Here is a 25,739-nt window from a genome sequence, read left to right on the forward strand (position 1 = left end):
TTATGTGTCTACGGTAGCCCACAAGGTTGTTGCAGAGCAGTCCTCCCAAAAATATCCAGTTAGGTGTCGACCAACACATCTTAACCAGAAGGGCAAGCAGCGTACTCACTGTTTCTTCCTGGCGCCCTACGACACAGCTGAGGATCCAGAGTCTTGGCTCTCATGGAGATTTAGTGCGACGACTAGGAAAACAAAAATGAAAGCGCAAGGCAAATTAAAATAGAGGTATAAAGAAGTCTAAACGGGATGCACTTGCTATGTGGCTTTGTAATGATGCAAAACCTGTAGTTTGCTACGTTTTGGAGTTTGTGGTTTTTGTTTTGAGGGTTTTTTTTTAATATTTATCTATTTATTTTAGTTTTCTGCGGACACAACATCTTTCTTTGTATGTGGTGCTGAGGATCGAACCCGGGCCTCACGCCTACCAGGCGAGTGCGCTACCGCTTGAGCCACATTCCCAGCCCTTGTTTTGAGGTTTTTAAGAGCGGTTTCAGATCCCAAATGCGAGAATTTGGAATGAATTCCCCCTTCTGAAGCATGTTACCTCAAACTTTAGGTCCCCCATACGTGAATAACTGACCTCAGTTACCTGACTTCAAAACAACATAAACTGAGGGATCTGAGCCACTGACACTTTTAAGCGCTTAGGCTGTGGCAAGATTAATTCATGTCTGCTTCTCTGAACACCCAGAGATCAGACTGCAATAGGATGAAGTCCTGTTAGCCAAGTGGGTTCAAATATTCAAAGAAAAAAAAAAAAAGATGACATTTGCTGTGGCCTTGTGCTTTGTGATTAGTTTTCTGTGTATTTAGGTACTGTTCATTTTTAGGGCAAAGGTATCCTTTGACCATTGTTGAGAACTGCCACATAAGGAGCCGAAAACCCTTAGCCTTGAATGATGGAAATGTGGAGACTGGTTTCCCAGAGCATAGAAACAGGTGGATCCCATCTGGAATGGCAAGGGAGTAAGGCTTTGGGAGTGGGCAGCCTTCTTGTTCCTTTGTAATACTACCCCTTACCTTTTTTGGGTGGAATGTTGTATTGAAGGACTCCACTCAATAAATAGGCTTCAGGACATGCCCTCTCCCTCTCTTGCCAGCCTCCCTCCTGTGTTTTTCAGCTAGATGTGGAGAAGCCTTCTGAAACGCCCTAAGAAAAAAGGTACTTTCTGTGTCAGTGTGATCTGTTTGTGCTAGCTTCAATTCACCCGAGTCACCCTGGTTCCGTAGCCCACGATGGAGGGGGCTACAGACCATCATAAGTTCATCAGTGATGAACTTTCTGGTCTGGATAATTTATAGGTCATTCATAATGGCTGCTGGATATCAGGCAGTGAGGAAGAAAAAGGCAATTTTTACATGGTTAATAACTTTTTAGGAAAAGTCCAGAGCTTAGACAGTTGCTTTATACCCTTCTCTAATCCTATTGCCTTCTTCCCCTCTCCCCAGAGGTAAACTGCTATTCTAAGTTTTACATAGTGATGTCTTATGGTATTATCCTGTAATTTGCTTTATTGCTCCACAGTGAGGGTTATTTTCATTCACTTATTTTCACTGCTGTGTATTATTTCACTATAGGAATATGCCATTCCATTCCCTGTTGTTGTTTAGTTTGTTTCTAGTTTCACCATTACAAACGATGAAGCTCATGCTCCTCAGTACCGATTTCTCAAAAAGTCAAATTTCTTGTTAATAGGGGATATAAATTTCACCTGACATTCTTAAATCCCTAGAGTTGATGGACCAATTTAACCTCTCACCAACAATGTATGAGTTCCCATTTCTGACTTTTGTTAATCCTTGATCAGACACGTTTCTCTGACATTAATGCATTGGCATTTTGACTTATTTTTTTTAAGATCCATAATTTTAATTTAAACCAAGTAGCCTTTTCACTTGATATAAACTCACATAACCAGAACATTATTTCTTAAATAGGCATTGCTGACATTGTGTGCCACATTTAGACTCTAATTAACAGGACATTTTGTTCCTCAGATCCACAACTCATTTTCACAACAGGAAGGATGTTAAAAAATATAACTACCTGTGCAACATATCAAAGGATACTCAACCTGAAATACATATTTAAGTTCTAAGTTCTTTAAAACTAAGCTAAAATTTTTTCTTAAAAGTTTATCATTATCTTGGTTACTTCTGTTTCATCTTATCACCAGCACACAATAAAGTAATATAAAGTTACATCACCAATGGCACTTAATGAGCTATCCTTTGTCAATAATAGAATGAGTGAGTGGGTTAGAGTTGCTAGAAGACTGATGGGAGCTGGGCACTATGGCACACTTCCATGAACTCAGCAATTTGAGGGCTGAGGTAGGATTAAGTTCTAGGCCAGCCTTAGCAACTTAATGAGTGAGATCCTATGGACATAGCTCAGTGGTAGAGGTCCCTGGGCTCAATCCCAAGCACTAGAGAGGAAAAGAAAATAAGAGGCCCAATGGGGAAAATCTGAAGATTTTGTCTCATACCTCCACAGAATTGCGGATGACCACAGAAGACTTGGGGGAGGGGCTCAGAAGCAAAGGGCTGTTTTGCATGTAGTTTTGATTTTGACAGCAATGATTCACAGAAAAGCCAGCCCCAGAGGAGAAAGAATGAAGGAGCAGCAAATAGCCACGATGAACAGGAGTTTCTAGGATCTGGAGACAGTGTTTTTCTTTTCTTTAGGAATAGAGAGTAAAACCAGGGACACTTTATCTCTGAGCTATATCCCTACCCCTTTTTTATTTTGAGACAGGGTCTCACTAAATTGCTTGGGGCCTTGAAAAATTGCTGAGGCTGTCCTCAAACTTGCAAACTTCCTGCCTCATCCTCCCTAGTCACTGGTATTTTCAGGTATGAGCCACCACATTCAGCAAGGAAGGGAAAAATACCTTAATTTAGGAAGTTAGTCCTCCACTAAAGCAGAAGTTCACTATATAATTGGGACCTCTTTTTAAATAATGTAGGCAAAGCAGCCTATCACAGTGCCCACAAGGAAGGTGTTTTGAAGCCAAGTTCAAGGCTACCAAGGAGCAATTTTAGCAACAAACACCAAATAAAGGGGCCCTGGAGTAAGATTATCAGATTACTCCCTAATCCCAGAAAGAAAACCTATCTGGGTCAAGAGGAAAAAAAATTTTTTTAATATTTATTTTTTAGGTGTAGATGGACACAACACAATGCTTTTATTTTTATGTGGTGCTGAGGATCGAACTCCGGGTCCCGCCCTTGCTAGGCGTGCGCTCTACCGCTGAGCCACAATTCCAGCCCCAAGAGAAAAATTAATCAAAACAGAATCTACTTTTAAGACATGCACATATGTATTACCTGACATATGGCACTAAGTAGCAATTGTAGGGGCCAGTGTAAAATTCATGGGATGTGAAGTAGCAATTGTCATTCCCTTGGTTGCGGTAGTTTTCCTTAATCTTACCTTTCATCTAATTGGCCTTATTAAGTGGTCACTCTTCAAAGGGAATCTTTCAATTTCTTTTGAATAAACACTAGTCAGAGCTGCCCCTCCCTGCTCTAGCCAAACTTTACCCCTGAGTACACCTGCATATGTGATACCATAATGTAAAAACAGTGGAAAAGAAGAGAATCTAACTCAACAGCAGCCTAAGTTTCAACCTAGGAGAGTCAAGAGCAGCACTGAGTGAGCTGCATCTCCTTTTGCCCAGCACCCCTACCACGTGAGGACGAAATGGTAGAGATGGTGTTTCACTGTGTGAAAGGCCAATTACACCTAACCTGCCTTAAGTTCTGAATACTCTAGGATGCAAAAACCCTTCACTGCCAGTTCAGAAAAGCACTGTTGCTTCAAGGTAACCAATATTCACTCACTGTGATCTGAAGACTGGATTCCAGGGCAGATGTAGGTCCTCTCTTCACTAGTTCCTGGTCTCTCTCAGTGGCACTCAACAAGAGACTACCTATTTTTACCTTAAAAACACTGGATACAAAGACTCCTTCAGCAGCAAACATACCTATATACACACAGCCCTCTATGCTAGGAAAGTATTACCCTTTGAAATGTGGCTATATTTACAAATTTTATTTTTTATCCCCAAAATACATATAAACAAAAACCTGCTCTTCAAATGCAGGGAGGCCTTTGCCTATCATGTGGTATTACATTTATATCACAAAACATTGTCTTATGAAAATTGGTACACAGCTCTTTAACACAATTTGTGTATATATATAGATAGATAGATATAGATATATGTATATACATACATACACACACACACAAACTATATGTAAGTAGTTAAAGACTTCTTTCCTACTTACACATAGTCCTCTGGTAGAAAATTTGGAAACTGGACAGTCCCCTTGATTTCCAGACTTGGATGGTAAATATAACCTTTGAACAATTTTTTTAAGGATGAAATGTGTAGAAACATGTAAGCTACACAATCTCCTTTAGACATATATGCATGTTGTTAGAATAAGGATCCTGCCACATTAGCAACAGTGTTATTACTCAAAGGGGAAAAAAAAGGGAAATAACATTTGAAAAAAAGGCAAACTTTAGAACAGACAAGATGATCAAAATTGTTATATACATGTTCTATAAAGAAATCAGGAATTTTCTCTTAAGAAACAGATCCACAATGCATTTCAGCCTCTCATGATATTAAATCAGCACCCGTTGGTAATAGCCATGATCTTCCTGTACAGTCATGTACTTAAGCAGGTGCCATAAAGCATCTGTTTAAGTTAAACAGTCACTAATGAGGTCACTCGGTAAACCCCCTCCTCTCCCACCCCCCAAAAAAGCTAAGTGCAAAATCAACTTCTATGACTCAAGAGCTCAACCAGGTCAAAGCTTTGGTGGAGGCTGTTTTGGTGACAACCAAAGCTTATTAAGATTGTGTTTAAAGGTTTGCCCCCAAACAAAAACTCCTGGTCCACAAAGCTTAACAACTAAATAAATAATAAAGTAACTATACAAAGAGAACAAGCCATGACTCCCCTTCAAATAAGGGTTAGTTTCCCAGGCAGCAGTTCTGAAAGCACCAACTAAAGCCACAATACTTCTACTAAAACAACGTGTTGTAATCGGTGAGACTCTTCTGAAAACAAATGGCAGAGACACGTGGCTGATGTGCACAGAAAAAAGTTCAACAAAACCTAAGTCAGTGTTCTTACACTGTAAAATAAGCTGGTCAGCAACACAGGAAAGACTTAAGGCAATAAAAGGCATTACAGAGAGCACCACCGTGCTCTTTGAGGCAATCCTAAAGTCTTCCAAGAAGGAAAAATGTCTCAATGGTTTGGTTAAGTTTGCTAGCTGTCAGATACTATTTCCTCCTCATCCTCATCTTCCTTTCTGTCTAGTTCAGAGGTATCTGATGACTCATGAAGCAAGACATACTCTCTGCTGCTGAATCCAAATTTAAGCAACGTCCTTTTCTTTCAGTTCATAACATCTCTGTGGCTCAATGCGCTTGTTGTTCAAGAAGGTTCCATTGCCTGAGCCAAGGTCAATGATGTAGGGCTTCACCCTTCGGCCAATTGTGCCACCAGCACGGGTGTATTCCACAAGCCGATACTGAAAGACTGCATGTGGCTTTGAACACGAGGGATGATCAATTGGCATGTCTGCAATGCCAAAAGGTAGGCACTCTGTCGATGGATATACATGGCTGGAAGTACCTCATCATTTTTAAAGGGGTAGAGACGCCATCGTTTTTGGGGGGGGATACGAGCTTCTGGGGGCTCGCTGTATTTAATGACTACACCCCGGAAAGTGTTGGTGTCCTCAAGAAGTGCACCAGAAAGTTCACAGCTTGGTTTTTCTTCAGCAGGCACCTCTTTGTCTTTATTATCGCCACCAGGTGGAGGAATCACCTCCTGAGCCTCATTAGCACCGCCACTGGTTTCCTTCTTCTGGCGATGCTCCCGGCGCCTGGCATCATAAAACTCCCGCTCTTGGGATTCCACCTTTTGGGTCCCCTTCTTCCTCCGGGAGAAGTCTTTTCTTCTGTCCTTTAATAAATTTCTAATTTCTACTCTGGCCTTGCCTCGGCGTGCTTCTTTGGTGTTATTCTTCAACATCGGGGAGCAAGAACTCGTCACCGGTCAACAGCGGTAACATATTGGAGGTCCCATACCGAGATTCTACACCGAGATGGGAGCCTCACTCTCTAATACGTCAGGTACGCCACTTGCCTGCGTATTGAAAAATTGGGATAAATTTGACCCTCAAACACTCAAGAAAAAGCGCCTCATTTTCTTCTGCCGCCAGGTCTGGCCTCAATACAAACTCCCTGATGGAAAAACCTGGCCACCAGAGGGAAGTATCAATTTTAATACTATTTTACAACTTGATAAATTTTGCAAAAAGAAAGAAAAATGGTGTGAGGTGCCATGTTCAGGTTTTCTTTGCTCTAAGGGAAAATCCTAAATTATGCCAACAGTGTAAAGTAGACTTAGCCATGGTATCTGCCATAAAACCTAATTACCCAACTGGAGCACAGGCAGTTCCCAGAAATGATCCTGAGTGGGACCCAAATGATGAGCAAGACGCTTGGAAAATTAGATATTTTCAGGTATTGATCCTTGAAGCCCTTAGGAGAATCAAACAAAGGCCCATTAACTATTCTAATATTTCAGAAATTATTCAGGGCCCCCAGGAAAGCCCTGCTCTTTTCATGGAGAAACTCAAAGAGGCAATAAAAAAACATACCACCGTGGATCCTGAATCCACAGAGGGCCAACTACTTTTAAAGGACAAATTTATCACTCAGTCAGCCCCAGACATCCGGAGGAAGTTACAAAAATTGGCATGTGGCCCTGATCAATCTCTAGATAACATCCTCCAAATTGCTACTTTGGTTTTCTACAATAGAGATATAGAGGAAAAAAAGGGAGAAAGAGCTTAGAGACAAAAAAAAAACTGAAACGCTGGTATTTGCTAGCAGAGGAGTAAGCTCCCAGGGTGCAGGAGGACGAAATGCTCCTCAATCCACAAGAGGGACTTGTTTCCAATGTGGAGAGGAAGGACATTTCAAACGGAATTGCCCAAAGGCCAAGCGTCCGCCTCCACGGCCCTGCCCTAAATGTCAAGGCAATCACTGGAAGAATGACTGTCCCCAGGGACGTAAGTCCTTGAAGTCAGATCCTTCTACACATGCCTGACGATGGGGCCCAAGCTCAACCTTGGCTCCCGTGACTCCTATCACCGCATGTGAGCCCTGGGCATGCTTCTTCGTAGGGAGCCAAAAGGTCAACTTCCTTGTGCTCACCTCTTATCCTGGACCTCTTTCGTACAAGGGGTGTCTGGACGGCCTTTTACCAGAAGGCTTACTCCCCCACTGAGTTGTGAGTGGGACGGGGTGATGTTTTCTCATGCATTTCTGATAGTCCCAGAATGTCCTAGCCCCTTATTGGGAAGAGACATACTTTCAAAACTTCAAACTGAATTTAAGACCAAGAGGACCATTATGTCTGCCTTTATTAGAATGTGATATAAACCCTGAAGTGTGGGCTACTGAAGACAAAATTGGACGGGCAAAAAGTGCAGTTCCTATCAAAATAGTTTTAAAAGACCCTTCTGTCTTTCCACATCAGAGACAATACCCCTTACGCCCAGAGGCAAAAAAGGGTTTATTGAAGATCATTCAGAACCTCAAAAGACAGAAACTTTTAGTGCCCTACAATAGCCCATCACCAAAAAGTGATACTTAGCTATGATATCTTGGACTCACTGAGGAAAAGAATCAGAAAATTTGGGCTGATCAAAGTACATACACCCTTCCCCCTTCAAGACCTAAGGCAGATAAAAACTGACTCTACTGGAAGGTTAGGAGATATGCAGATTGCCTAGGATTGGATCTATCCAAAGGAGCTAATCTTGCAAGTGAAAGGGAAACTGAGGAATTCCCAGCAGCTGCCAGAGCCTTTTTCGCTTTGGGGAAATTTTCTCATTCTTTCTCTACACTGTAAGGATTACTCCACCCAAATGCAGTAAAGTCAGTCACACTGAGACCCTTGATTTTACACTTATAGTTGCCCCTATGTGAGAACATCTGGTCCACTCATGGGAAATCTAAGGTGCCACTGATAGGAGTCATAATTAAATGGAAGTTCAAAACCTAGAGAGGTATTTTCTTATCTGGTCTATTTTAAAGGTTATTATAGATTGTTTCTTGGGGATAATCTAGGTTAAATGTGTGTCTAAATGATATTTCATCTGGTATCTAAATGAGTTTGAAGCATTGCATAATCTTACAGTTAAAAGTTAGGGTTAAGTAACTGTTTAGTTTGTGACGTCAGATAATTCATGCCAGAGAACTTAAATACTTAGGATGGAAAATTAAAAGAACTCTACTTCCAAGTTAGCAAATAACTCCCAATCATTCAGTTTTATTTTTTCATCAATTTTTGAACTGGGTAGCCTAAGGAGATTTCACTAGGTATACAGTGCATTGATTTAGGCAAGGATAGTAAATTATGATTTGGTATCTGTTTCTCTCTGTGTGTAAGATTTAGGAAAAAGTGTTGAATTAAAACGTTGATCTGGCTTATTGAAATGACATTAATTAGCAACAATCTTGGGAATTTTCAAAACTTAATTTAGATATACATGGTAGTGTGTGGATTTTTTCCAGGTGATTTAATGTAACTTAATACTACTTTAGGAACTTCAGAAAGAAAGTAGCTTAATGATCCTGAAGGAACTTCTTCTGATAGTGGCTTTTATATTATCAAGAAGGATCCTATTTCCAGTTGTGTGAGCAAGTTTTTCTAACATAGGAAGATAAATTGTGACTTATGGTTAAAGTGCCTCAGGCATGTGGTTTCTGGTCAGAATTCCAGTTTCCCCAGGTCCTTCCAGACCTCAGCCAGGACTTAAGTTGGTATGCAAACAGAAGCAACTTGGAGCTCAGGCCCAAGTAAAAAAAAAAAGGGGTAAAAGTGTCTTTTTTACCTAAACTCAAACTAGACCAAATCAAGAAGTAAATTGTATGGCATTTACTAATTACTGGCCAGTCAATTTTTCTAGGACTTTTGCCTTTTCTTAGATTCTATGTTTTTTTGAGCTCATGATTTTGTTCCTACAGACAAGTTAATGTTTTTCTGGTAAGTTCTATTTTTGATCAACTGGATTTTTTAAAAAAAAAAACATTGCAATGAGATTTCACCTGAGAAATCTACAAGGCCTTCACCATCGTGTTATGTGTTACACTTGTGTTACGTGTTGTATGTCGATATGTCTGTATGTGTATGCCCATATATCATGCAGTGATTGACAGACAAATGACAGATGAGGAGCGCTCATAAAAAAATTAAAAATGGATCCAAATATCTTTGATTCACATGGCTCAATTTAAATTTGGTAAATAGATAAAAAAGGAGGTCTTAAATTAAGCTTATAAGTTTTTTCTAGGTGTTCAAAAAGGCCCTAATAAAATGTTGATGTCTATGAAGTAATCTGTTTAGATTCAAAAGTTTACAGGTATTGTTTCAAAATATGAACAGAAGGAGGTTAACAGATAAAAAAAAAAAAACTAGAAGGTTCTAGGTATGGATTTAATAGAGGGAAAGTGTTTCTGGATAAGAGTCTATATGATTAAGTAATTAAGAGGGTTTAAGTAAGTGATACAAAGAAGGTCTATGCAAGTTGTAAGTTTTTGAGCAAATAATCTTAAAGAAATTAAACAGCTGGTTAAACAAGTGCTGTTTTAGAGAATTGTGCTATGTTATTTCTTTAAAAGCTAAACTTGGTTAATATAAGAACATCAATGTAATTGGTGCCATTTTTGTGTTCATATATTCCAGGTATACAAGTCTGTAAGGTAGAAGCTTTAGAAAGAACATTATATCAAACTGGTGTTCTAAAATTGTATGCTAATTTTAAGCTTAAAAGAAACATGTTGGATCATTTGTGTTCTATAACTAAACTTGTTATCAATAAGTTATGTAAAGTTCCATGTTACTTTTTACACTGAGATACAATTTAAATGTATTTTTAAGTTAATGAGAGCCTAATCTATGTAAAGGTTTTATTGTAAAACACAAAAGTACTTTGCTACTTTTCTACAAAAGGTTAAAAGCTTTCAGCCTTTCTTTAATTCTTGTTTTAGATGTGATATTATGTTATGTTTGCTCAAGTTCACAACAATTTATGTAGGCTTTGTAAAATGATGTCCAAAAAGCAAAGATCAGCTTCAGAACTATAGCATTTAAGACTTATGAAGGGCCCCACCTTACTTGAGATAAGGCTCTATGTCCCATTTCATGTGAAAGTGACTATGAAAGAAGTAGGCTAGATTTCAGTGCATTTAAGGTTGTGTCCAAAAGTTGGTTTTTGTCACGATTGCCAGGACCTCAAACAGGGGATTATAATGTATAACTTTGCCAGAATTCAAGGTAGCTATTACGTAAACTAAATATGTTTTTATCCTAGTTAGTTTTGTTTTGTAGTTTGCTTTTAGATGGTCTAAGGATTGCCTGTTAATGTTTTAAAGAGGTACTGCTTTAAGAACTCACAACCTGGGTTAACTTAAGATAAGGAGTTATCACCTACAGGATAGAGAGATAGGTACTAAAGCCCAGTACTTAGTATAAGGCTGTTGAAACTTATTTGCTGGATGTTTAAGATTAAGTTTTAAAATTAAAGTTAAATTAAAGGGCCAAGAAAACCAATATTTGGCTCTTGCCCTCTGAGTCAGTCTGAATCAGGGATAGGGTACTTCTCCAAAGAGCTCTGCAACTCTAGGCCACATAACCTCCCAATCAGGGAGATTAATGAGACCAGTGGAGGACAGAAAGCCAATCAGTGCATTTGCTGTAAAGAGGAGGTTCATCAAAGAGGGAGACATCCCTGATGCTTCTGAGGGAAGCCACATGGTCAAGCAAGGCCTGAACCCATCCTAGCGCAAATGGCACTAGCAGAACTGAGAAGCTGCTGTGAAGTTCCCGAGGACTCCCAGGAGAAATTCAGCTGACTGTTAAATAGGTAGTAACAGAAGTCAGTTTGACTTACTTCATCTTAAACACTTAGCAAAGACAGTTAAAGAGCCAAAACACAGCTATTCCTGCACATTTTAAATGATAATAATAGTTAAATGTAACTTCCATAAATAAGTAGACTGAAGGCTACAAAAGAGATTCTTAGACAGAAATGCCTGATAACTGTCAAAGGGACTGTTAGAGTAGTTTTACTTTAAGGCCCACAGATATTCCTAACCTACACAGGTAGGCTTAGTATTTGCTAGTATGAGTATCCAGCCCTAAGTAACAGAATTAAAGATTTCTCTATTATACACAGAGGTCATACTAATAAAAGGATTTTACAGAATCAGATGACATTAAATTATTAGACTATGTCTTAAGGAAAAGATATCTGTAACCCTAGATGTTAGTTGTTGTGTTTATATCCCTGACAATTCTGGCAATGTGACAAATATCCTTAAGGATTTACATACTCAGATAAAAGCCATGTCCTCAGCAACTTTGTCATGGAATCAATATCTTAGCTTCTGGTTCTCTGGTACTTCCTGGTGGGAAACATTGTTAGTCTCTGTCTTTGGTATCATACTTATTGGCATATTCCTGTGCTGTGGTATTTATTGCTGCATTAATATGGTTCCAATATTAATGAATTCTTGTTTCTCTTATAGACCGCCCATCACTCAAATGGCCCTCCAGCCTATCATGGACCACTAGATAGACCCGTTTTTTAAAAGGGGACTCCAAACTGCTTGCCCCAACATCGCCCCTTTTGTCAGCCTGAAGAAGCCAGAAAGATCTTCGCCCCCATTCCTTACAGCAGTAAGGAGCTTCCCAAATTAGAGGGGGGAATGAAGCCAGATTTAAAGTTAGGTAGTCAGTGTAGTTAGGTAAATCGGGTCTAATATGAGTGAAATCTAAAATGGAGGCCATGCTGGGAATGACTCAGGGAAAACAGGACAACTCATGGAGTGTTAATAAAGTTCCGAAAAGGCCCTAAGCCAAAGTCCACCTGGAAGAAATGTTAATGAACATCCCCCAACAGATTCGAAGACAGCCCATCCCAAAGAAATGTTAATGAAGCCCAGGATACAGCCCCCAACAGATCTGGAGATAGCTCATCCCAAAGAAGTGCTAATGAACAGCAAACTTTACTCGGAAATGACCAGATTACTCCTTTGTCCCAAACCCTTCCCACCTACATTCCATCACCAAACCTATAAAAAGGGGAACACATTGCCCGCTAACTGGATTCCACCTTTTGGGTCCCCTTCTTCCTCCGGGAGAAGTCTTTTCTTCTGTCCTTTAATAAATTTCTAATTTCTACTCTGAAAAAAAAAAAAAAAAAAACTCCCGCTCTTCCTCCTGAGCCTGCAGGTTTGGGCTGTCCCCATCCCGTCCAGAGGCCTGCCCGCTCCCAGGCCTCTCATCAGAACTTCTCCGGTCACTGTCCCTAGCTCTCCTGTGTTCCTGTTCTATGATTCACCATGCTGCACATCCTCCCGTCCTCTCCGGGGACGACCCTCCCGCTCCTGCTTCACTCTGACTGTTGAGTGACGAGGACTTCGGCTTCTCTTATTCCCAGGAGACTTGCTTCTTCTCCCTGAAGACTTGTTTTTCTTTTTGGCTGGGGACTGGCTAACTCCTCGGGCTCGGTTCCCACGGTGGCCGGGCTGCGGCCGGAGAAGTCCGAACTTCTCCGTGGATTGGAGGCGCTCCTGCCCCCCACCAGCCTCACCACCACGGTCGCTGCCGCCACCACGTCCCCATCCCGGTGCCTTCGCCGGCTTCCTCGCTCCCTCTCGCTCTTCACCTCCTTCATTCTGCGAGTTTGGTTGAGCGAAAGAAAAAATAGGTCCGTTAAGCTCTTCTCCCTGAAGGAAATGGGCATTTTGACTTATATACCAGCTTCTCCTGAGTTTGTTTATCATTGTAGAGCTCAAGATCTGACTGTGGATCCTGTGAAAAGGATGAAAAGTAAGTTGCAGACTGGAGAAATAGTCGAAAACCACATGCCAAAGGATACGTTGCATCTAGAGTATACAGAAAAACTTCAAAACTCAACAGTAAAAAAATCCACTTAGACATTTACTAAAGATGATATAAAAGGGCAAATAAGCACTTGAAAGGATATTTAACATCACTAGCTGCTTGGGAAATGGAAATTAAACCACAATGAAATTCCATTTCTAGAGTGTCTACAGTAAAAACAACAACAACAAAAAACAGTGATAGTAGCCAGTAGGGAAAGGATGTGGAGAAACTGAATCTCACATACATTGCTGATAGGAATATAAAATGGTAGGCACTTGGAAACAGGACTGGGGATGCAGCAGTGGTAAAGCACTCCTAGCTCAATCCCCAGCACAAAAACAAAACCCAAACAAAAAGACAGTTGAAGCATGCCACCTCCTTATGACCAAACAGTTGTGCTCCTGGGATTTATCTCAGAAAAAATGAAAAATTAAGTTCATAGAATTTTTCTAATAGCCTCAAACTGGAGGCCAGGTGTCCTTTGATGGGTGTATGGTTAAATGAGTTGTGGTATATCCATATTGTAGAATAATACTCTGCAACAAAAGGAATAAACTATTGATACATGCAACCTAGATGAATCTCTGGAATATACTGAGTGAAAAAACACAATCTCAAAATGTTACATGATTCTATTTACATAACTTTTTTGGGTGGGGCTAGTTTTTTAACCCAGGGCCTCAAGCATGCTAGGCAAGTGCCTTATCACTGAGCTATACCCCTAGCTCCATTTATACAACATTCTTGAAGCAACAAAATTATAGAAATGGAGAATAGATTAGTGGTTGGCAGAGGTTAAGGACAGGGGAAAAGGACTGTGATGGGATAAGATGACAGGGGAATGGGAAAAGGGATCCTTATGGTGATGATATGCTTCTCATTAATGTTAATGTATTAGTTGTACTACTGTAGTATAGTTTTGCAGGATGTTCCCACTTGGGGAAACTGGGTAAAGGGTACATGGGCTTGCTCTGTATTATTTCTTAAAACTACATATAATTCTAAGATTATCTTAAAGGGTTTTTGTAAAGTCAGTTATTTTGAACCTGTAACTTAGAATTGAATGACCAGAATTAAACTATTTGGGAAACTCTGCAGCGACCAGTGCTGGTTTCATGAAAGAAGGTTCAATTCATGAGTAAATGCTAGGGAGTTTTAAATTAAAGAGACAAGACTCTTATTACCTTTAATACCAGCTCTGGGATGGCTTCTCCTAGCTCCTGCCTCCAGCCACCTAATGCGGTTTACAGAAGAGGAGAGAAAGAGAGAGAGAGAGAGAGAGAGAGAGAGAGAGAGAGAGAGAGAGAGAACGAACACGCCAGGGAGTGAGCTTTTATTGGGGAATAAAAAATTCAAGGGAAAATCCCATCCAATGAAGGTTAATGGGGGCAGCATCCCAAGGTCAGGGACAATGATTGGGACTTCAGGGCAGTGGCCAGGCACGCCTCTGCACGGACAAGCCGTTGGACCTGGAAAAGGGTGGGGAATAGCTCTGACACAGCTGTGTCTAAGTGCTCTCACCCAGCCAGGGAGGTAACTCAAATCACATGTGAGGATGGCCTCCCACATATTCCCCCTTTTTTCTTTTAAAAAGCAGGCGATGATTTACTCTCTCGAGTCTCTGCACTGTCGCTCTGAAGACTCGGCATCCTATAATTACAACACAAAAAATAATTAACAGCAAAGAGAATAATCCAATAATGTACCAGGCTGAGTGTTTAAGAATATTTCTGGGGTTAAATCCATTTAATTCCTTCAATATTTGATTAGCCAAAGAAGAAGAATCCGAAAAAATCAGCTCTATTATTTTGAATATCTTGGATATGATGATGGAGTTCCAAAAGATCCAAGCTATTATTATTATTATGCCAAATACCCAACAAATGGTTCTTAACCTTCTCCCAATCCCAGAGAGAAGCATTGTACTTGGCAGCTATAACACACACATATTTATAACTTTCGTGGTATTTAAGCCTTTCTTTAAACTTTAAAACCGAAAGTTCATTGCCTATATTTATAACAGTCGCCTCTCAGGTGTTTAACTTAGTCTCAATCCTTTCATCAGTATTTACTTGATTGCGCAGAGCCTTGGAAGTATTTTGGGCTAAATTATTAAGAAATTTTGCATGTTGAATATTTTGAGATAAAAGTTATCGAGGCTGTGAAAGTGGATGCAATGAAAGAAACCAAAGCCACAACTCCCACAATTGTAATTCCAATGGCACATCTAGGTCTCGCTAGCTGGGTATGAATTTGCTGTAATGCTAGGAGCCACAGCAAAAATATTGATACAGGCACCTTTGGGTTTAGTGACTGCCAACCAGCCATTCAGATTATGATTATGTTAAGTTACATTATGGTAATTGTCTCCTGCTGTTTACCTGGGCCCGTTTCGGGACTCAGGTTACTCATGTCACTCTTGTAATGTGAGAGTTCCCATTGGTTGGGAAAGGATGGTAGGAGGGTGTTCCAGGGGAAGTGGAGCCCCCCCCCCCCGGCTCAGGTAGAACACACGTGGTGGACCCACTTGTTAGGGGACGCACACGGCCTCTCACAAAATAAAACTTTGTCTCAGTTTGACTGACTTGTGTTTTTGTGCCCAACCGGGTTGCAAGATTGCAAGCCGGCGTGCACTGACAGCCCAGCAGGGAAGCGCTCAGCAGGGGTGCGGCAGGCAGTGCTCGGCGATAGCAGCGGCAGGAGCGGAGCTCAGCCAGCCTGCTCGACCCGGGGCCAGGCAGCCTGCAGCACTGTAAGACCTGAAAACCAGCATCAGTGTACCATGGCTCTGAAATATTAGTAGGCAATAAAACAAAGAGGGCTGATGAAGTACCAGCACTCCTTTTCCTCTATTATATCTACTAATACAATTGGTTAGGTTACAATTGTTACATGTTACAACATATCTATCATCTATCCATTTAACTTTTACATTTCCAATGCTTAAAACGTAAGGACATTGGACACAGGCTCATAAGCGATAGCAAGACCCCTCCTTACAGCTCTTGCCAACAAATTTTGGTAAAGACTTGTCTGTAAAATTTAAGAATTCTGAGGCAGCAATTAAGCACCAAACATCTTTTTGAATACCACCTTCTCTGTAAGTCAAAATATTGCCAACAAATCCTGCAGGTGTCATAGCAGAATTTTTTCGTAATTGTCTCATCAATTTTTGGAGACCGGTCTAAAAATATACCCACTACCTTTAGACACCTTATGTTGTACAGGAAAAGTATTTACACAATCTATCCATCTAGAAAAGGTGCCAATCTCAATTGTAGAACTATTTGGACAATGTGGTATTCGTGAAGGTTTTGCAGAAATGACTGGTTTGTTATGAGAAAGTCCCATCTTAATCACTGCTATAGTATAAGGTTTTAAGTCTCCATAAATAGTATGATTAGTCAGTCTAGGTCTCCCAACTGCTGTCTTTTCCTCAGTTGATACTCTCAGACAGCTAGCATCTTTATCATGGGACCAACCCAAAGGTAATTGGGCACTATGGCCAGAATAATTAAATCTAGTCACATCAGTATGAGTAAATATGAGTATCTGTAAATCCTCCCATCATGAATAAGTCATTAGTAAATACTGGAATGGATTCTCCAGTCCACACAGCTGGGTGTACCAGGGGTGGATCTGGGAAATATGTCCAGTAAATGTCTACTTGATTCCCCTTTACCTGACAGCCCAGCAGGGCAATTACTGTTGCTACCATCATCACTGGGGTCCTGTTCTTTCCTAGGAGTCGAAGTATTCGGGAAGCCTGTGTTGTTAGCTTCTTCACGTCTTCCCATGAAACCAGCTTTTCGGCTGGGTCAATCTGGCCTTTCTTCATCTTTTTCCAATATCTCCTCCTTTTGGATAGGGGCTCTTCCGGGTCAATCCTCAGTCGCTTGAATCTGGGTTCTATCTCTTCCAAGTCTGATAGCACGTTCAGGCACCCAAATAGGACGAAAAGCACCTTCTGGAAATATACAAGCATGACCTCGGCCCCACATGATCACTGGGTCTGGGCCTATCCACTGACTGGTCTATAAATCTTTCCACAAAACTCTGCCCAAAGGGCTTGTTACTGAGGGAGACATTTGCCTCTCAGCTGCAGTGTGACCTTCTGCGTCACAGTTTAAAAAATTTAAAACAAACAAGGCATGATTAAGGCTATTTTGGGGAGTCACAACCCTATTCCCCCCCTTTAATTTTTGTAATTGAAGCTTAATAGATAAATGAGCTCGTTCCACAATGGCTTGACCTTGGGGGTTATAAGGAATTCCTGTTTTAGGATTAATTTTAAACTCTTGGCAAAATTGTTGAAAAGAAGAGCTTACGTAAGCTGGAGCATTATCTGTTTTAATCTGCATAGGGCACCCTAAAACAGAAAAAGCTGCTAAGCAATGAGAAATTACATGTTGAGCATTTTCCTTAGTACGTGCTGTGGCAAAAATAAATCTAGAATAAGTGTCCACTATGACATGCACATAACACTGCTTACCAAATTGAGGAATATGAGTTACATCCATTTGCCATATCTGATTTGGTTTTAATCCACGGGGATTTACCCCTGATGGCAGAGATGGAGTGTGAATAACACACTTAGGGCAGTGACTTACAATTTGACAAGCTTGTTCTCTGGTAATATTACACTTTTTATGTAAGCTAGAAGTATTCTGATGATACAAGTAATGTGAAGCTTGTGCACAAATATATGGAGACATCTGTTGACAAACAGCTACTAATTTATCAATCTTGTCATTACCTGAAGTTAAAGGTCCTGGAAGATTATTGTGAGCTCGTATGTGTCATATGAAACATGGGTATTTTCGAATTTGTACTGCCTTTTGTAGATTATGAAATAATTTAAATAGCTCTTGTGATGAGGTATATCCAATAACTGAAGTTTCAATGTTTTTGGTAACTCTGACTGCATATAAGCTTTCAGAATAAATATTAATAGGCTCATTTGTAAAGTAATTTAAGGCACAAATGAGAGCTTGTAGCTCTGCTCTTTGGGCAGAAGTATATGAGGTTTGTGTTACCTCTGTGTGAACATGGCTATAAAAAACTACTTTACCTGAGCTTGAACTATCAGTGAACACCAATAGGGCTCCATCTATGGGCTGGGCACGTACAATCTTTGGAAAAATAAGCGGTGTTATTGATGCAAATTGAATAATTTTATCACGAGGGTAATGACTTACTATCTGACCAGGAAAATCAACAAAAGCTATTTGCCATAAACTAGAAGCTTGAAAAAGCCAATTATTTTGTTGAACAGAAAATGGAATAATTATAATATCAGGTTCAGATCCAATTAATTGTAAAACTCTCCTTCTACCTTTAATTACTAATTGAGCAATAGAGTCATGAAAAGGAATTAATGTCTTTTGGGGAGAGTGGGCTAAATGAATCCACTCAATAACTCCCAATCTTTGCCATATTGCTCCCATAGGGGTATGTACAGTTGGAAATATTAATAAATATACTAGTTCTTTGGATTAATTCTAGTAAGCTGTGCATTTTTAATTGCACTTTCAACCTTTTTTAAAGCTAGCCTCTATTGTCAGCTAATGTGGAGAGGTTGGAGTGTTATGCTCGAATTCGGGACCCCCAAAAGACCACCAGAGACCCAAGATTGATGTAAGCAGCAAAGAGGTATTTATTGCGAGCTAGCTTGGTCCTCCGCACACACACAGCAACAGGTGACCCTATGAGGCCCCGAGCCCAGGGTTTGCAGCAGTTTTATACATTCTTTGGAGAAGGCAGGGACCTCCACATACATCATAGCATCTCCTAGCAAATCATCACACACCGCGGGAAAATCAAATAACAACTCTAAAACATGATTAGCACATTCACTGCCGGGAACAAGTTGGGTAGGAGGGATTGGTCACTACAAGAGGGGGATTCATTTAAACTGATTGGTTTAAACCGTGAGGGTGTCGCAATGGGAGTACGTGCCAAACTGCAGGGCTTCTAGTTTAGATATTGGTCACCATACCTAGGTGAAAGCCATCTGGAATTTCAGATATGTGGTTATCTTGGCCTATCTGTGGCTTTTCCGGCTTTTCCGAGAACTGAACTGTTTCCACAGAGCTTTTCTGAAGATTTTTTTCTTGACTTTAGGATTACAATAAGTCAGAGGTTAAGTTTCAGAGCAAAATAAGATCCCAAGCAGAATGAAATTGCTTAGGTCTTTCAGGAGAAGGATCTCCTTGTAATATCTGAAATAAAGGACTTAAATCAGAAGTAGTTAGTTTTAAGGATGGCCTCAGCCAATTAATATCTCCTAATTTGAAAGTCATGAAGGGTATGTAATTCCTTAACTTTTATCTGCAGATTTTGAGGACGGATTGTACATCCTTGAATTATCTGACCTAAATATTGAAAGGGAGGCATTTTTTTGTATCTTTTGAGGAGCAATGCACAAACCCATTGCTGTAAGTGAAGCCTCTGAGTAAAAATTTCTGAAAGTACTTCTGGATTAGCATGAGCCAATAATATATCATCCATAAAATGAATAATATATGCATCAGGAAAGTTATCTCTTATAGGAGCTATCGCTTGACCCACAGAGTTTTGACATAAAGTAGGACTATTACGCATCCCTTGAGGCAAGACCTTCCAGTAATATCTTTTAAGGGTTCTTTGAAATTAATTGCTGGGACACTGAAAGCAAATTTTTCACAATCCTCAGGATGCAACCTTATTGAGAAAAAAACAATCTTTTAGATCTATTGCCATTAAGCTATAGTTTAAAGGAATTGCTTTGGGGGAAGATAGTCTGGGATGCAATGATCCCATAGGCTGAATTGCATGGTTTATTGCCCTTAAATCCTGTAGTAACCTCCAATTACCTGACTTTTTCTTAATAACAAAAATGGGGGTGTTCCAAGGACTAAGCGTTGATTCTGTATGACCAGCCTGAAGTTGTTCCTCAACTAACATATGAATTATCTTAAGTTTTTCCCCCTGAGATGGGCCACTGAGAAATCCATATAAGCTCTTCTGTGAGCCAGGTGATCTTTTCTGCTGTCTTTTGGATAGGGGAGACACTCAGGGTCCCTAGTAAAAATTTTGGTTTGGAGTATTTACTAATCTCTATTGAGGAGACTGGTTTGTAAGCAGATACTCTCCCTGATAAATTCCCTCATTATCTCCAGGAAGAATCCCTTGATTAATTTCCTCAAATCATCTCATAGAATTTGGAGTTACTAATAATAATCCTATTTTGCTTAATATATCTCTTCCCCATAGGTTTATTGGTAAGGACTCTTAACACATAAGTTTTAAAAACTCCATTGGTCCCATCAGGATCCTCCCAAAGGAGATAGGAGATAATTTGCACTTTGAGAAGGCTGTGAGATTTGTCCAATTCCCTCTAGGTTAGCTGGTGCTATATGTAAGGGCCAATTCTTAGGCCAGAAGTGACTAGACAGGACTGACTTTGTGTCCACTATACCTTTGAACTTTTTATGATTAATTTTAATTTCCAGTAGGGGGTGCTCCTGCTCGGAACAAAAGTCTGTCCAGTATGACCTCCAAAGTAGAAAATCCCCCCAGTCACTCGTTGGGAGCGGTTGAGAGCAAATAGTCTCAAGCAAGCTCTGCATAAATGGTGAATTTGGACCGTAGACCTCGCAGGCGTTTTTTAACTCTTTAAAAATAGTTTTATAAGGAATTACCGCGTGGATGCGAACACACTAGTCTTGATCATTAACCTGTTCAAAAACTGGGAAGAGCTGAAATTCGCTAGTATCTTCCCCAGCTTCCTGCGCCTTCCTAAATACCTGCTGGAGTAAGAAAGTCATTGCCAGCTCAGAGTATCTATTAAAATTTGTTCTTTTAACAGACAGTGGCCGAATTCGAATGGCTGGGGCAGGTGCTATTAAGAACAGCCTGTTGAAATTCCCTGATTCTGCTCCCTCAGACTGTGATTCCTCCGTAGATTCTCCCGTTGCCATGTTGAATCTGGGCTTGTAAGCCATGTGGAGTAGGACTTTCTATCTCTCTATGAATCTCTTCCGGATTTTCCTCTCCGGGAGAAGGATCTTCTACTCACCCCCACCCCCAGGCTTCCTCTCTATGGTCTTCCTCTGGATTACTCTGGTTCTGGTTTCTGGTTCGGTTGATGCAAAGCTAAGTTTTTTACTTTCGGTTTTGCCCGAGGTTTTTTGTTTGAATATAATTTGTCTTAGCTTTGTTTTTAGCTGGCTTAGAGGAAAGGAGATTTCCTTAGCCTCAGGCAATTTTTCCATTTGAATAGACTTAATGGCTCTCTGAATACCTTTCAATAGATCTTCAGGGGGCCCCAGACTATGGCCCATATAATCAAAAAGACAAATCTCTAATGCAGTCTAAACCTTTTGAATATTCTCAAAGTTTCCAGGTAATTCATTAGAAAGGCAAATTTTATGTAATTTCCTTCCTAATTTATCCCATGTATGTAAATTTGGTGAATCTTGGTCACAAAAACAAAGGCAAAATTAACCTACAATGTTTAAGAATTGTAGCAATTGAGTCTTTTTAACTTACTTTCCCTTCTGATTAATTATTCTAAAATAGTCAAATACATGTCTTTATCAGAAGTTGAATTCCCCATTATTAAAATTTTTTAACATCCCTTCGCTCCAAAAACTGCCTGGTACTTCTGTGACCCTAAAAATGTCACAAATCCCATATTTCTATAGCGTGCTCCCTAACTCAACATAGTCATATTTACTTATGCCTCACTTCTGGGTGCCACTTCTGCCATGCGACCAGCGCTGGCTTCATGAAAGTCCAGCTCCAGGACTGCTTCTCCTAGCTCCTGCCTCCAGCCTCCTAATGCAGTAGCGAGGTTTACTGAAGAGGCTAGCGAGAGAAAGAACACGCCAGGGAGTGGGCTTTTATTGGGGAAGAAAAAATTCAAGGGAAAATCCCATCCAATGAAGGTTAGGGGGGCAGCATCCCAAGGTCAGGGGCGACGATTGGTTTTCGGGACAGTGGCCAGGTACACCTCTGCACTGACAAGCCCTTGAACCTGGAAAAGGATGGGGAATAGCTCTGACACAGCTGTGTCTAAGCACCTCTCACCCAGCCAGAGGTAACTCAAATCATGTGCGAGGATGGCCTCCCACAGGAAACAAAGTTATTTTTTGAATATCATCAAATAAGACTACACAAGGGCAAACTCATGGAAAACTGCTAGCCATGGTCTCTAAATTTGTGTTTGGGACTTGACGTGGGACTTGTCTTTTTGTCTGGCTATTCATGTCCTGATTCCTTTGTTGTTTCTTCTGCTGTGGGTCAAAAATAATCCATTCATGTGTTATTTTCAAACCAACAAAATTTTGAACGAAGGCTTGTTTACAGAATAAATGCAAGGGTTTCTTAATGACCCAGAAAATCTGTCTTCCTACTTGTTAAGAGTAAGCAGTATATGGAGAAATGAAATGAATGAAAATAATGTCTTGAGTTAAAATACCTCATTTTGTAATAGGAGCTAACCTATTTTCTCCAAATGTCACTAAACATATATGGAAAGTACATGGAAAATGGTTGAGAAAAATTCTTCCCTCTTGAGCAAAGTAGTCAGCATGGTAAAGACAGGTATATTTATTTCATATGACAGCACATTTCACAGGATATATACAGAATGTCTGTATACCACTGACTTTAATATGGTACTTCTATAAAGTATATAGTTATAAATATTGTATGCCACATAAGCAATAAAATTCTTACATACATATAAACAGCAATCTACTATAGAGAACAAAGAATTCACAAAGATTCTTAGTGTCTAAATTCTGCTCTGCTTTGAACAGAACCAGTAAATATTTAATAATACACAGAATAACGGCTAGTTATTTGCAGCATACCTTTAACTTTCATAACTTTGTGCATTTTTTAGCAACTTGCCAAATATAATTTTCCTGACAAGAGCAGGGCTGCTGCTGATATGTATATTTTAGACAGTAGTTTATATCCAATAGGAAACACTGCTCACAGAACTGCAATTGGCACTAGTGAAGTTTACCTAACAATGTATTATTTTGCTAATGGAGAAGCAAATACCATGTACACTAGTCACATAGATTTAAAGCCACAGTTCAACAAATCCATTCACATTTTGAAGCACACAGCTTATAGTAATACTGCTGTTTCAAAGATACTACTGCTGAAATGATCAGAACCCCCCAAAAGCACAATATAAAACAAGAGTTATTTCTAACAGCAAATCCTGGCTGTTAACAGAGAGGATCACTTCTATAAATAAAGTATTTTGATAACATTTGAGCATTTAGAAAAGTGATTTTTCCTTATAGATTTATGTTTTAAGTGCAATGCAGTTTGCTGTGCTTTTACACTTTAAATATTCTTAGCTATCAACTCTATTTTATTGTATTCTCCTGAAGCACATCTTTAAAGATTAAATGTGGACATAGGAATTTAGGTGGACATATGCAACTCTTTATATAAAAGAATGTTAATATAAATCTTAATGGGCAAAGATGATTTTAACTCAAACCACAAAACAACTATTGCTCAAGGAGTTTTCTGATTGGTTCACTTAATGATATCAAAATACTACATTCTGTAAAAATTCTGTGTACTTCATAAAATCAATAAAAGCAGATTAGTTGCATACTGGCAGTGCAGGAGACAAAATCCACAGCTAATTTGAGGTATAGCCTCTAAAAAAGCAGCAAAAATGTGTTATGTAGCCTTGTAAGGGGGAGAAAACATAGACTGGGATATCCCCAATTCAGAGTACTCAGGGGACAGCTGCTTTCCCTACCAAAAGCAAAGTTCCAGAGCAAAAGCAGCAAAAAGAAAAGTGTGGAGGGAAATAAGCAACATATACCCTAATGTGCAGAGAGAAGAGAGTACATTTACATTGAACTCCACGGTATATGCCTTCCCTAAATATAAGGCCATGGTACTTTTTGGAGAGTGCTAGAGTATCTGGCCACATGATTGACCATAAAACATGCTGCTGTCAGCTGTAAGAACCTCCTCCCAGAGAGAAACATGTGGAAAGTAATAAGGGTGTATGTATTTGAAGGGTCGGGTTGTGGCATAATAGAAAATTAGGTTGTGAAGTGAGATTATTCTAGTTTGGGGAAGAAAATTAATGAAACATCCACATTTGCAGTCATCTTTTTGGTAATGATACAGAAAAAAGGACTCTGTTAGAACGTTTAGGTAAAATTTGGTCTGAGTTATATACTAAAATTTAATAGTTTTATTAATATGTAGATTATATATGTGTGTATATGTATATACACACACACATACATATATACATACACACTTTTTTTGTTAAATGCCTTTCAAAACTGTCTCAATATAACTTTGGCAGTCTTTGGTAAATACTCATGAATACCAATTTTCAAGAGCATGAAAGGGCTAGCATGATTCCAGTAAAAGTTGTGTGGACTTTTTTAGATTCTCCAGAGAAGATTGATGAGTAATTTCTGAATAAGGACTATTTTCAAAGGTAGTTTTAAGTACTTTTTAAGGCTACTGCTGTCTCAACATATCAAAACTCCAGTTAATAATGAGAAGGATTTTTCCTTATTTCCAATATACACATATTCCAACTTTGTACACATAAAATAGTGGTACTTTAAGAGGGTATCAGTGCACTTAAAAATTCTTATTGCACACAGTGAATGACTAATGCCCAATTCTTTTGGTTCTGTCCTGCCAAAACTAAAAACAAAACAGCAAAAAACACAAAGCCCTTCTCTATAGTATAATATTATCTTTCTGTAGAGTCCAGTATGTGAGATACCTTAGATGCCAAGGATATGAAAGGATCTGTGGGAGGGCTGGTGCTGGGGGGAAGCAGAGGGCCTGGAGGTGGAGGTGGAGGTCTGGATGGCAACACACAGAAAGAAACATTTGTACTTTTCTTGCAGTCTTTATCAAATGAACCTGGCTGATTATCCATCAAGTCTAGACAAGTTGACTTAGACTTCCCCTGCACACCAAAGTCCTCTTCTTCCTCAAAGGTTACCCATCCTTTTGGGTTACTTGTTTTTAGTGCAGACTGGCCCTGCAGATCAAAACTGTCCTTAAAACCATCGAGTGAGGTTGACGGCATGCTTGTGTTATGACCAACAGGCATCAGAGGAGGGAAATGACTGTCCATAATAGGCTTTTCTTTGCAGAGCCATGAAGTTGTCTCTGATTCTTGAGATTGGGCTCTAAATGGGTTTCCAGGAGCAGCAGTCCTGTCAGTGAAAGGGTTTGTGCTGGTCAAGCTAGTAAGAAATGGGTTTGGAGAACTTCGCATGTTTTCCTGGGAGTTACTCCGGGCTGGAATTGGAGGCAGTGTTGGCATGCAACTTACAGAACTCAAAGTACTGACATTACTTTGTGTTGCAGAAGGCAACTGAATCAACCTCTTTGGGTCTGGGGTTAGGACAGGTGATGTTTGAACAGAGAGCTGAGCCTTTGATACAGCAAGCAGATTAAATGAAAGATCTTCAAATGGGTCACTCTTTAATGGTGGTTCTTGTTTGATGCCAGAGATTCCATTTGTTTTTACCTGGAAAAGAAAGAGAACAGTGAATAATCAGTTTATATTTATTAATAACACCTATTCTGTTCCAATTACTATTACCTTTTTATGTTTGGGGAAGCAAGCACAGAAATTTAGAAATTAAAAAGTAACTTTGTGTAGTTTGTTACTCTGGTGGTTTTAAAAAGATGGAAACAGCTATTATTTTTTAATTGGCTCTTTTTAGTTA

At 39.8% G+C, this 25,739-nt stretch overlaps 1 protein-coding gene, 1 long non-coding RNA gene and 1 pseudogene across 6 annotated transcripts in view; 1 reads left to right on the top strand and 2 right to left on the bottom strand.

The window, feature by feature from the left end:
* Positions 1–834: 834 nt before the first annotated feature.
* Positions 835–5,497, top strand: LOC144253261 (uncharacterized). Its single transcript, XR_013343248.1, has 3 exons — positions 835–939; positions 1,101–1,162; positions 5,429–5,497. It is a non-coding gene; the product is annotated as an uncharacterized LOC144253261 (long non-coding RNA).
* LOC144253260 (smad nuclear-interacting protein 1-like) lies at positions 5,296–12,787 on the bottom strand (annotated as a pseudogene).
* Positions 12,788–22,590: 9,803 nt separating this feature from the next.
* Synj1 (synaptojanin 1) overlaps positions 22,591–25,739 on the bottom strand; it is an 85,501-nt gene continuing 82,352 nt past the window's right edge. For all 5 annotated transcript variants that reach the window (XM_077795384.1, XM_077795382.1, XM_077795381.1 and 2 more), the window contains one exon: positions 22,591–25,537. In XM_077795384.1, the coding sequence (XP_077651510.1) occupies positions 24,746–25,537 (792 nt within the window). In that variant the 3' untranslated portion in view covers positions 22,591–24,745. The remainder of the gene's footprint in view (positions 25,538–25,739) is intronic.

Source organism: Urocitellus parryii, chromosome 2, assembly GCF_045843805.1.
Source record: "Urocitellus parryii isolate mUroPar1 chromosome 2, mUroPar1.hap1, whole genome shotgun sequence".
NCBI lineage: Eukaryota > Metazoa > Chordata > Mammalia > Rodentia > Sciuridae > Urocitellus > Urocitellus parryii.